Here is a 14077-nt window from a genome sequence, read left to right on the forward strand (position 1 = left end):
ACAAATACAACTTTCATTTCAAGAAGCCAGAAGGCCTGGAAAAAGTCCTCACTTTTCCACCTTTGACTCAGGTACTTCATATTACCAAAAATTAACTATTATTAACTATTAACTAGTTGCCGAGTGATTTACCTGACATGCCACTTATGGTTTTTCTTACATTTAGATGAATAAGCCATTATAGGAAAGATCTGGACCACTGAAATAAAGTGTCTGTACCATTGAAAAGAGATCTATTTGTAGTAGAAAGGATCAAGCAAAACAGCATTAAGCACTGTTGTTATTTGCTGCTATCTTATTATCCAAGAGCAGTTATCCAACAAGATACTGGAGGCAATAACAGAAATACCCTCTGAGGTGTTTTTTTCTAATTGCTACTGGTATTTTCCCTCTTACTTAGGACAGCTCTTAAGCAGCTACCTCTGAAGGAAGAAATCACAAAAGGCTGATCAGCTAATACAGAAACCTAGAGATGAGTGTCAGCAGCTACATTACAGATTTCATCACCACATTCAAGTCATCCCAGGAGTCCCAACTGAACACATATTGAAGTGTGGGAGTAGAGAAACCAGCCCCAAAGAGATCTGTGGCTAAGGGTCCTCTGTGCACAATAGCAGCCGCTCAACACCAGCTTCTAGGATTTGTCTGAAAGGACTATTGTATGGTCAAATAGTATAAATTTCCATACTGAGATATTTTTACCTTACTGGTTTTTCTTTAAAAAGAGTTTATTTTGTAAAGAAAACTATTGCAGATTGTCTTGGGAAAAGTTGCCTATGCTGCCAAATCATTTTGTTTGCTGTCTGTCTTGTGTTTTTTAAAAACTCACACACCACATACTCTTAAAAAGCCTCCATCTCTTTCTCTTTGCCACATTGGAAATTCCTCACTTTGAATTGACTGACATTCAGAAAATAGCCACACTAGAAAGCTTAGTGCAGCAAATTAGTTTGAAGTAGGTGTCTCACTGGGCCAGGATCAGTATAGACCTAATCTGTAAACTGGTTTCCACAGACATAAATTAAATTTAAAAGGCCTGGAAGACATGTTCACAAATTATTCATGTAATTTAAATCAGCTCCTTTGCAGTGCTGAGATTTAAGAAAGTTTGTGTAGTTTGGGGTTTTTTTGATTTATTGCTTCCTGCACGGTAACTTGGGAAAAAAAAAAAAAAAAAAAAAGCACAACACCCCAGCTGTATATCATTGTTCTGCAGACTTCAGCGAAAGGAAAAGAAACCACTTGGTTCGTGATCAACATTCACCACAGGTAATAGGCACTGATTTACTTGCCTCAGACTTCCAGTTCTGAATTATGCCCAAAAAGCCACTTGCATTGCAATGGCAGGACAATAGTGCTCCTAAACTCTTAATTAAGGTCACCAATCAAAATAGAAAAATTCAGCAGGAACACAAATAGCTTTGTAGGAAATTTATGGTAAGTGAAAAACATTTATTAACTCACAGAGACATTGCAATCTTGACCTGACGTAAGGCTGAAACAGTTGCAGTTTGACATAGCTTTTTTTACATACAGCAGGTCCCACAGTCAAACAATTTTTTCCATTTTGAAGGACTCCAAGAGCTTCCTCAGAGGCCCATTGGCACTAAAAGTGTTTGTTCTTAACCAGCAAAAGGCACTTTTTAACATGTCTGCAGTGTATCTGCAAAAGAAAGGCTGGCTTAAAGTCAGGGACTGTCTGTCCAGCCAGGAATGGTTAACTGGAAGATGGAGCACCTTAGTCCTCCCCAGAAGAGTTCTATAAGGAACCCAGAAATTTTAACCTAAATATTAGATGTCCATTACATGGATTGGGGTCATAATCAAAACCACAAGTCTCTGCTTTTGACATATCTTTGGCTATCTACAATTGTCTTCTGTACATTCTTCCACAGTGCATGAAATCCTGCTGTTGCTGATGTCCAAGGAAAGACCTACCACTGCTTTCAGCAGGCTAGGATTTTACCCATTTTGTATAGCTAGAAGATCAAAGTGAGTTACACATGTGGTTTGTGGATTCCTCTGAGAGCAAATAAAGAAACCCAAGTGACCCTCAAACAAAGGATGGAAAAGAAATTAAAGGGGAAATGATATAATTTTAGTTTGAATCCATCCTAAGGCAGCTAGAGAAAGCCATGGGAGCATTATACATGAACACACACACACACATATTTATTTCTACAGCATTATAAACCCAAATCTTACAAAAATGAGGATTTTTAACTATAACATTGTTTTGAAAATCTAGAAGTAGCCTGAAATAAATGTTTCTTGTCCTGTTCATTCAATCAACCAGATATGCAGGCCAAAAAGCTACCACCCAGTAGTCCTCAGCTATTTTCCATTGAACGATTGCATTCATGTCTTTGGAATTCCCCATTAAAGCACCAAAAACCTTCACTGATACAGAAAATGTTCTACTCTTTCTTGAAGCTGACACCTGCAAAGCCGTATGCTCTTGTGTGTCTGCAATCTCAACAAAAAAGAAAAAGAAAAAAAAAAAAAAAAGGTTCACTACATTAGACATTTTATACTACCACTTTCTGGTAAGGCAAAACTAATTCTTATACTGGCTACCCATTATCAGTTGGAAGATCTCCTGCTGTAGAAATTTCCCCTGAACAAAAAATGAAGCTTCCAGAAGATTGAAGATACCCTTGTGTAACCAAGGCCATACCCAAACTCCCTTTCTGCCTAAGGCTCAGGAACATTCAGGGATCAGAAAACAGATTAGATGTTCAAATAATTTATTTTAAGTAACATAATTTTTTAATATATTGCCTGAATAAAGTCTTCCGCCTGTATCACACCATCAAAGAATATCAAATATGAAAAATGTGACTTTCTGGCAAGCCATGTTATCACTTTAAGATTAATAGTTTTCTTTAATATGACAAATATTTCAGAACATAGAACTTGCATAATAATCAGCTCTTAAAAGACTGGGGCTTTTTTAATCGACTGAGTGTCAAACAGGGACATTTACAATGAAGTACAAAGTTCCAATAAGAGTTCTTTAGGAAGGAGAGATTATATTGTCTTTCAAGGTCTGGGCAGTCATAGATATGTTTCTCTAAGCAAGAGCTCTTCATCTTGCTAAAACTTTTGATAGCAAGGTTGTGGTCATCCACAAATGAATAACACAGTGTCAAGTTAATTTATTGCAGTAACTCAAGTTAAAATACACAGAGGCTGAAGTTACACCTTGTTATTTCAGCTACTAACACTGACATTCAACACTTCTTTTTTTTTTTCCTTTCTTTTTTTTAATAGCCAATAATATCTTCTGGAAAGTTTATTAAGTAAAAATTTAATGAGGAGATGACAAATGTTATATTAAATCAACTCCTCTACACCACTCAACATTTCAAATCTTTGTCTCTGTACCATGCCAAGGAGCAGTTTAGGCCTCCTATTGAAGTAGTTATCAGGCACTTCATTACACCCTTTTTTGATATGGAGTTTCCATTAAGCAAATACTTCTCACTTAGATGGTTTTTTCTTTGTCTTGCATTTTCCTAGCTGTGGATTACCAACTTCTAAAGGGACTGCAGTAAGAAAACCATATAAAAATGTGGCTTAGCATCATGTCCTTGATTAGGGTGTGTAAAAAGAGGAAATTAAGGATGAGAGTCACAGCTTGCTACTCTATATTCAATTAGGACTGGCTTCTTTGTGGCTGTGGTTCATGCAGGATGTGCAGTTATCTAATACAGCCCAATTCTGGCAACAGAACAATTAGAATGCAAAGCATAACTTAAAACAGGCTCTGGCAATATTCTTTTCCTTTGGTTGTGACATCTTCAGCATACTTAAAACAGCAGTCATCAGATCGTATCCTATGCTGAAATTCCAAATTCATATTCTGAAACCAAATGCAGCTTTTAAAATACTTGACAATGCGAAAATTGAATACAATATGACTGAAGAAAGCAAGTGGAGAAGGGCTTTGATGCCTACACATGCACATATGTACAAAATCTAAGAGAAAAATAAATGTGATATTTAAGCCCAACATCCTAAAACTGACCTCTGTTCTGTGGTGAGTTCAAAGCAGGCTCTTATGTCAACTAATAGGTCAATAACATGCTCAAGGTGTGCAATGCTCAAGCACACCCCCAACAATAATAAATCTTGTACATCTCCCTTCTTTTCATGACTTGCTTTTAGTGAAGATTCTTCTAATCTGGCAGGGTTTTCCTACCTAACAATAATCACCACCCTTTCTCCCCACTTGGTCTGCACAGCTTCCTGATGAGGTGGCCTTGCTGCAGAGTATAGTGCAAAGTCACACACAGATTAAAATACCTCCCTTCCTACACATTTCCACCCCGGGGCTATTTTTTCCTCCAGACACACTTTCTTAAGAAGTCTTCTGTTTCACTGATGATAGCTCAGGTACTTCAATTGCAACTGAACAGGCAACGTGAAGGAAACACAATACTCAAACAACCTCCATTTCCGGAAGTCTGTAAAATGCCTCCTGCCAAGAGCTAGGTAAGTATACTGGAAAATATCACTCTGGTTTTGCCTTATTATATTCTTTTCCTGCTATTGGCCACTGTTAGAGACAGAGTGCTGTGTTAAACTGATGTTTGGCTGGATCCAGGGCATTCTTAAATGTGCGTGCTATGCTCCTGCACTCTGGTCTATCCATCTACTGCAAGGGGAAAAGTGTTCAAATACCCTCACCTTTTCCTTTAGTATAAGGAGTTTCTTTTTGACCCTCCATTCTTAACTGGTAGAGTTTCCAGCAGTGGTATTCTTCCTCACGGGTTCTGTTTCTGTTATAATGCACTATGTCTCAATGTTATTTTCAATTAAAAAAAACAAAGATATACTTAAAAGAGAACATCAAGTTAGGTTGCTGGATATTATCCAAAGATCAGAAGGAAGTACTGGAGTCTTTATTCATTTTAAAAACATCCAATTAACAAGCTACCATGACAAGCCAACCAAACACTTTCAGAAATGACTCACCCTTTAGTTTGAGGTCCACGTTGTGTCGCAGCCAAGGATAAACACCATAGTTTGACATGTCTTCAGGAATAGGGTGATTATATATCCAGCCATCACATGCAAATCGATAAAAGTTCTCACATGGATCTACGGATTGATTTATCTTGCTTAGGATGCCAGCAGCTGTAAAAAAGACAGCACATAGATTTTGTGGAACACTTTTTCCTAAACAGAGAATTACACGAGGCCACAGTCCAGAAATTATGATTATCATTTACCAGTCTCTGGAATGTGATACTGACCTCACTTGCAAGTTAGGCCTTACTGTTCTAAGACTGATGTGTGCCCTCATCTCTGTCATTTTTTAAAGAACAGCAAGAATACCACCCAGTTTCTCTAGTGTTTAACAGTACTTACATGAGAAGCAAAAAAAAAAGACAAAATATCTGCAATGAATGTTCTTGAGTGCCATACAGCAATGACCACTGAACCTAGCACTACAGGAACTGCTGGAGACAAGACACCTGATGACAGACTCTCCATTGTCACCATGATAGAATTAATTTCCCGAGGAATTCAGTAGCAATATATATCAAGCAGATTGTAATTAGCATCCCAAATACTATGCACTATTTACCTTTATCTGAATAGCTGCACAAGAAAACACATCAAGTTCTGATCTACCATTCATCGGAAAAGATAATTGTAATATTATCAGCACATTTTGCGACTGTATCCCCACCAGTTACTATTGCAGGTTAGACTGGTAAGAGAGAGATCAGTCTGACAAGCCAGAGACTTAATAACTTTTAAGTATCTAATCACAGAATCATATAATGGTTTGGGTAGGAAGGGACCTTTAAAGGTCATCTAATCCAACCCCTCTGCAACAAGAAGGAACATCTTCAACTAGATCAGGTTGCTCAGAGTCCCATTCAGCTTGGCCTTGAATGTTTCCAGGGAGGGGGCATCTATCATCTCTCTAGGCAATCTGTTTGAGTGCTTTACCACCCTTATTGTAAAAAATTTCTTCTTTATGTCTAGTCTAAATCTACACTCCTTTAGTTTAAAACCATTATGCTTTTCATGCATTATAGTGATTATGGCATAAATCTACAAGGGTCGAGTAACACGGAATATGTGGATACTGGACATTTTGTGGCTAAATGACCACATGCTTTGAGGCTTATCCAAATAACTGATTAAAAATCCTAACAGGAAATCTGCTAACTTTTACAGAATTTATGGTACTGCGTCTAGCATCCAGTAACTCTTCTTCATCCACTTAAGAGTAACTCCTCCGATGTCTCAGCTGTAATTCTCTCTTTCACATTAGAAACTGAATAATGACAAAATGACTACATTGAAGACATTTTGGTCCTTGGCAATTTTCTATCACTCCTGAAAAGCTGTTCAGCAAGGCAGAGTTCAGGTCTCAAGACCCTATGTAGTCACTACACAGAGCACTCCAAGATAAAAAGTCAGGTCATGCAGGTGTCCAAATTTGCCTAGTTGCAAAATCCCAGCTTCTGCTGAGTTTGCCAAAAAATCTGTGTTATTTTTTGTGCACTTGAGAAGAAAGCCAATTCAGATTCAAACTTAAGTGACTTTTTTTTGTTCTGAAGCTGAAGCCCCCACACTTTTGTTGTTGTGGTGGTTTTGTGGGGCTGGTGTTTTGATTAGTTATCCCACCTTACACGTTCAAGAATCAGCTCCAAAGGGTGGTGCCCCAAGGGGCCATGAGCACTGTCAGTGCAGCACAGAGCAGAAGCAGAATGGCAAGAAATGTCCTGGTAATGTTGAGATCAGCAAATTTTTCAATTTAAGGAGCCCCACAGAATTTGTCAGGATTTCAAACACAAGTCAAACACCTCACAGTATCAGCTTAATATGGTTCAGAATGGAAATAAATAATCTTACAAGTTCACACAATATCCATTTTGTTTCAAATAAAAATGCTCTAGAGGCAGATTTCCAGATGTGGTAACTATTGTTTGATCTTTGCTCTCATTACCCTCAGTGATAAAACTCACTGATGTAGTGCGAGCAAAACTGTTAAAACTGAGCAGTGCAAAATGTGTAGCTCTCGGGTCCTACAAAGTCCAGTCCCTTTACATGCTTTAAATACTAATAGATGTCCCAGCTCTGTAAGGGTTACCACATGTATCTGCGTGGGGAAAAGAGCCTGCCAATACAGAAGTAGTTGCAGATTTTGAGTTGTAATCACCACAGTTGTGCAAGTCTGTGCAAGTCTGGCCCTAAAGCATCTCTCTGCTTAACAAATCACTTGTTCATTTACTTACTACTGGGAAGGATATAACAAAATACACCTCAAGGTCAACTCACCCAACATTTTCTTTCCTATTAAAAAAATAAATAAACCCTATGGGAAACTTTGAATTAACCTGGGTGAAACAGGGTTAAAACAATTTAAAACATGAATTTTAATTGTAGAAAATAAACAGATCTGTAGAAATTTAAACAGTGACTTCTAAAAAAGTTTAGGTGTTTTCTTTTCCCCCATTATTAATGAAGCTTTCTGAGTAAAATTTATAATGGAAAAAAAATAAACAGTACAAATATCCCCTTAATATACTATAATCATGACATAATAGAGAGAATAAAACTGTTGCTTACCCGCTTCAATGCATTCTGAGGTCAAACAGTACTGTTGTTTCGGATGAAACTTTATAAGACCTTGGCTAACTGCAAAATGGAAAACCATAGTGAGATCATTTGTAATGAATTTTGACCATTGCCGCCAAATGTTGTGTACTCGATCATTCAAATGTCAGTGCAAGCTCTGGCCCTAATGCATCTCTGACTACATTGATTTAAAACGGTTAGAAAGTATATTAAGTAAATACTGCAGCTCATAAGAAATAATTTTCCCCTCCTGTGCCTGCTTTCTCTTTCCCCTGTCTTTGCTCGTAGGCAGCACGGAGCAAGGGCTGTCTCAGTGTACATTTGCACAGTGCCTGGAGTAACAAGTCTTCAGTCTTACTGACAGTGAGCACAGCACAATACATACAATTAAGCATTGTTGGTATCACCCTCCAGAGATGCACCTTTCACAGCTGGCAATGCAAGAGGGGGCTCTCTAGACACCTTCTTCCAGGTTTCCACAGCTCCTCCCAAGCTGTGGGGCTTGCGCTGCCCTGCTGGATCTCCTCCTGCTGCAGCACTGAGCTCCTTGCACCCACCAGCATGACCCAGCCCTGATGGGACCCTCTCAGGGTCCCGTTATTCCATCCTGGAATAAGCCAGAGAGCAACAGTGCAGGGATAGCTGTGGTTTATAAGGCACAACGCAGTTTCAGCCTAAAGTGGCTCCCAAAAGTATTGTAATTGCATTTGCTTCCAAAAACCTTGCTGACAAGAACTATGAAATTGTCAGTTAATTTTGCTCATCTTTTTATGTGTATTACGGCTGCCACTGAAACTTAAGCATAGAAATTGCTAATTTCAAACACTGCTGTCATGAAGCAAATATGCAGATAATTGATACATGGGATGAGGATGGCAGAGTCCCAAGAGGTGGATGAAATAAGACTCAGTAGGTGTGCTCAGCAGACATAAAGAAACGTCTCATTATATTCATTATCTTAATAACTCAGTCCATGGCAAAAATAAAAAATAAAACCAACCAAACAAAAAACCCAACCGTGGAATATAATAAGGTATCATAGCTTTACCAGTGCTGATAGTTATAAAGCAATTTCTCCTGTAGTTATATATTGTTCAAAATGGATAGGAAAATGTGAAACGGATTTCAGCACAGGAAAATTTTACTATAAAAAAATCTAAAGCTAGAATTGAAAATAAAGCTGCTTCATCTCTTCCAACCTCATAGCTTTAATGAGGATTAATAACAGAAATGGCTGCATTTCAAACTTTCTTAGAAACTGAGAATGTAAAACTGTTTCTGTACAACTTTACCAAAGCTTGCATGGACTCGGTGAAACACAACACTTGAGTAACGTTTGTAAATTAGCCAAGAAATACACAAGATTCTGAGACATATGGAGATTGTAATTGGAATATTGAAGAACAGTAGAAAAAAGAGAAGTGGCGGTCTCTAGAATATGATTTTGAGTCACATGAAATAAAAATAATGGATAATGTGCCTATCAATTAAGCATTGCACTCCCTCCGTCTCACCTTTTCCCTGCCTTTTAGAACCCATCCCGCTCTTGAAAGTTTGCTACATTTTTTTTTGTCTTAACAAAGCAGAGAAAGGAGGGAAAATCCCAGACACCATTTAGTTCTTTTGCACTTGATGGAAAATGAGGGAGAATGAAAAAGAATCAGTAAAGAATCTGAAGTAGCACTTGTGGGTTTGATACGTACAAACAAAAGCAAAATACCATTTCAACCGGTTTTGTTCCATTTAAAACTTCATCATTAGAGCAAATGAAAAAAAAATTATTTGGCAGTAACATTTCCCTTTTAATTAACAGCTAATTTTGACTGAAAAACTTTGCCTGGTTTTGTTCTCTTGCCTTTTTGTTGTTGTTAAGAGAACTAACCAGTACATCATTACCTACAGTTGTGCTTGTAACACTCAGTGTGCCAGCTTCTTCCCTCATAAGCCTGTTTCCAGATTCTTAATCAAATATAAACTGTAATTAAAATCTCCCCAAAAATCTGAAAGGGAAAAAGACATATGAATATGAAGATGCAAATGATGTGGATGTTCCTATAATTCAAGAAGGCCAAAGGGCTACCAAGTCAGGAGGAGAGTCTACCAAATTGACTTTCAAAGCTGCCTGACTGCATGCCCAAGGGAACTGGACAACAATCTGCTACCTTTTGCTTTGGTCCCAGCTCCCAAGGAGGAGGTGACTCTTGTCCTGCCACAGCCCACACCACCATCCAGAGAACCACAGGCAGGACCACACATGATGCCAAGTGATTGACTCCCCTGGTAGCTCCCTGCAGAAAGCCACGGTATGGCTACAGCTGATATGAGCAAGTAACAGTAAATAAAAATACATGATTCTCCTAGATTCCTCAGGCTGGAAAACTGAAGGGAAATTGTTTCACGTCTACCAGAAACAGCAGCTTTCACAAATTAAATAAAAACTGAAGGGAAAAGCTCATCTTGAGATCCCTGAAATGTTTCACAGGATCAGAAATAATGGTCTCCCTTTCTCAGTTTAACGAAACTAAAAAAGAGTTAAACTTGAACTTATAAACAAAATACAATGTCACAATACAACATAAAAACATTGAATTGACAAAGTGTTAGAGCAAAACAATTTAACTTTTTCCTTTATTTTTTTTGTTGAAAACCTCAGACATTTTCCAAAAAAATCCTAAAAACATTTTGGTTGACCCGAGGCCGGCATTTTTATTTTCTTAGCAGTTATGCCAATGAAAATTTTGACACTGTATCCCTGGCTACAGAATAGGCCTCAGAACACTTAGAAAACTACCTCTAAGAATTAATATATTTGCTTGAATTTTCACAGCTGGTCTACGGATTAGGCACTTCTATCTCTGACAACTACGGTGGTTAGCATCTATTGCGCTTTAAAAGCAATAAACAAACAATTTAGTGCTAAAGAAAAAAAGAAAAATAAATAAAGTCTGTCCATTACTCTCTGATGTTTAATATTGTATTATTTAAGTGAAAAACATTATTTTCCATCTAGAAACAATATTTTGCACTAACAAGTTGAAGATTCATTCCTTCTCATGTTTATAAAGAGTTTTGGTGAATTGAGTGGGATTACTCACATACACAAAAGTTATTGCCTGCAAGTGTTTTTAGAATTTTCTCTAGAGCAGAAAAACACTGAGTGTGAGCCTGGTGCTTTAAATATTCTATAGAAAACGTGGTGTAATTTTCTCTATTATGATTAGAAATGAAGCAGATCTTTCAGACAAAATCACAAGATCATTAAGGTTTGGAGGGAAGCACAAGATATGCTTAGAGGCTAAATTCCTTCCAGTTCAGGAAAATCTGTGTTAGTCTAAAGAACTGAAAAGTTGGGCTGAATTATTCCAAAAGAGGATCTGTCTGCAAGTTCTTACAGGATACAACACTGTTTTCTCTCCTCGGTGGTTCTGGGTACATTTATACTTCTTTGCATCATTTTATAGGTGTAGGCATATGCTTCCATGTGACATTCCAACAAAACCAATCTACAGATTATACCAAATTCTGGAGAGGGAAAAAAATAATTCCTGCTCTATTGTGTCTAGTTAGAGTTTATAAATCTGATCAAAACATTTTTATTTCATCCTGGATGCACTTTATGATTTTTGCAAAGATGAGTTTGTAATTCATCGTAGAAGAACAGAAAGATCTAAAAAATGTGCAAGCATATGCACTACTGAAGCCTTCTACAGGAATGTCAAGCCCTAAATGAAAACCAAATGAAGGAAAACCCAAAAGATTCCATAAAATGTGCGCACTACGGATTCATTTTCAGGAAGCAGAGAATATCAGTCCACATCAGTCACAATCTGTGAGTTCATAATCAGCATTACTAATATGCATAATCTCACCCATTTCTCCCCGTTCTGTATAAGAATGCAATTCTGGTTAGAACACATTCACCTGAGTATCCAAATTTAAATTCAGTATTCAAAAAGTTGCATGAGCTCATGTTGCATTTTCCAGGTCTAGTGCTCCCACAACAAATCCCTTTCCTGACACATTTCCATTTCAGGATGAATATAAAATAGGGGAAAAAGAAGAAGAGATGAAGATTTTCACTAAAAGACATTGTGGAGCACAAACACCGGCACCAAGCAGACAGGCTGGGGAGGGTTGCATTCAGGTTAACCTCAACCTTTTCACTTACCCAAGAAAAGTGCAGTGCCAAGCACAACAGTGCCACTCACAAAGATGCCGAGGGCAATCCGTGTGGCTTTGCTGGGTGCTCTCCTGGCTTCGGGTACTGTCTCTCCTTCCATTGGGATGGCTTGGGATGTGCTCACTCTTGCAGAAGTCTGGTTTTCCTCTGCTGCTGTGGTATCAGTACTTCAACTGTTCACAAACTGCACCCATGAGCTCTCCTCCTCCTCCTCTCTCCTATTTACAACTCCAGGTTTCTGTCATGAACCATTTCCTAGGCACTTCCTGCTCTCTCCCTCTCAAAGGAAAATCACACGTAAAATAGTAGCTGTCTCCTACGTTTTCCTCTGACCAGGAGGAGGAAAGGCAAGCGGTGACCACTGTATGTACAGCCCTTGCTGCCTGTAGAGCCTTTATGAGCCAATCGCTCAGCAGTCCCCCTTATCAGGCGCTCCGAACACAAGGATTTCACAACATTGCTGAACAGATGTTTTAGCTATTCAAACATATAGCTGTAAACCCTTTACAATCAAAGCAGGATTGCTGACAACTTTTACAAATACGAGACTAATGGAAGGTTTTCTTTTTTCTCCTTGTGCTTATTTAAAAAGACTAATTATCTGCTGACTAAGTTTCCTCCTCTTAAACCATTCCTGCTGCATCATTTGGCTTCACCAGAAGAGATACCCACTCAGCGGACAAATCCCTTTTTAAAGCTTCCTAAGAGCTCTTAGAATATCATGTAGCATTTTATTTTGGGAATTTGGTATGTGACACTGTGTGCCAAAAATCACAGTCATGCAGCTCAAAGCAACAATCAGCACAACCTACAGAACAGTGCTGCTTTGAAAGCAGATTATTTTTTTCAGGCAAGATATTTCAGTTCTTGCTGATACGCAGTGAATCTTGGGAGATGATCCTATTCTTCCAAGTCAAGTACTACTATGAGCTTAGTGGAAAGTATCTATTTGGCACTTCAAGTTGGTGGGGACTAAAAAAAATTTTTTTTAAAAAAGCCTTATTTATATGGATTTCTCAGTTTCTGTCTTAGACGTGATAATCCTCTCACCAGGTGGCAAGGTTTTCCCATTCATCAAGTAACAAAGTTGATCATATCAGGGTGAATTCTCTGAGCTGACTGTGACATTCAGTCCTCTGAGGAGCTCTCACTTCCTCCAGAGCTGGACTTTAATGCAAAAAATATAAGGATGCAGGAAGAGGCAGCTCCATGCTCATGCTCCCAACAGCAGTTTATGTGTCTGAGTTACCTCTATGCAGATTTATGAGTTCTTATCTGGGCCCCCACACATCCTGAAAAAAAAAAAAAGTGTAACTGGAGAGAAGAAAGGCATATGTCACAAAGTGTGTGTGATGACAAAGTTAGCAGTCTGAAGACTAAATGGTTTTCCCCTGTGAGCACCTGCACACAAGTTGTCCTGGATGCCAGATGGGTATAAAGGGAAAACCCACTCCATCCAGAGGTCTTAAGAGTTTGAAAGTCCCGAAACCCTCTCTCCTCAATCCCCTCCTACAGCCTGGCTGGGGACCTGCAAGCAAAATGTCCTCATTTCTTATTCCTGTCCCTCTTAGCCAGAAAGCTCCAGGAGGACATTCTCATCTCTGCTTGGTACAAAAGAGGAAAATAACATTTGTTTCTTTTCACATGCCTATCTGTCCCACATTTAACCCATGATTTTTGACATCCATCAGATGAGGAAGAAGAAGGAAATGATGCCATGAAACCAGGAGGACCATGTACCTCCCAGTACAAGAGTTCCCATTTATGCACAAATGACTCCTTGAGTGTGAGCAGATTCCTGGTTATAAACAATCCCCAGCAGAAGTCTGTTACCAATACAGATTTGAGAAGATTTCTAAGCAACGGTGGTGCTATTGAGTCTTCGTATTAGAAATCACTAGGAGTCTCAAAGCGATTGCCAATAAGGGCAGGGTATTGACATAAAAAATGCATGGACATGCTGTGATCACCTTTGCCCATGGTATGAACGCTGAGTAAATCTCAAAAAGACTCTTTGACAAGTATTTGTTATTGGTTGCCTGATGGTTTTCCCTCTATGTCAGTATTGAATCACTGACAGTACAAATGCTGAATAGTTATTAGATCTATGCATACTGTTCATCAGTTTCATATCGCCCCAACCAACATTAAATGATCACATTCTTACTCAAATTCCCCCATACTTTGTAATTTTAAAGTTATGTTCCCTACAGAAGTACTAGCATGTACTCAATATCACATTCTATAAGTGTTACACTAACGGCATTTTGCTTTCAAGGTATGATCACTTTC

At 38.4% G+C, this 14077-nt stretch overlaps 1 protein-coding gene across 1 annotated transcript in view; it reads right to left on the reverse strand.

Moving 5' to 3' along the window:
• PHEX (phosphate regulating endopeptidase X-linked) overlaps window positions 1-11885 on the reverse strand; it is a 107439-nt gene extending 95554 nt beyond the window's left edge. The window contains exons 1-3 of the mRNA XM_074929758.1: window positions 11774-11885; window positions 7597-7665; window positions 4981-5142 (exon numbers count right to left, since the gene is read on the reverse strand). Coding sequence (XP_074785859.1) covers window positions 4981-5142; window positions 7597-7665; window positions 11774-11885 — 343 coding nt within the window. The remainder of the gene's footprint in view (window positions 1-4980; window positions 5143-7596; window positions 7666-11773) is intronic.
• Between the last annotated feature and the right edge of the window lie 2192 nt (window positions 11886-14077).

The sequence above is a fragment of the Athene noctua genome, chromosome 1 (assembly GCF_965140245.1).
Source record: "Athene noctua chromosome 1, bAthNoc1.hap1.1, whole genome shotgun sequence".
NCBI lineage: Eukaryota > Metazoa > Chordata > Aves > Strigiformes > Strigidae > Athene > Athene noctua.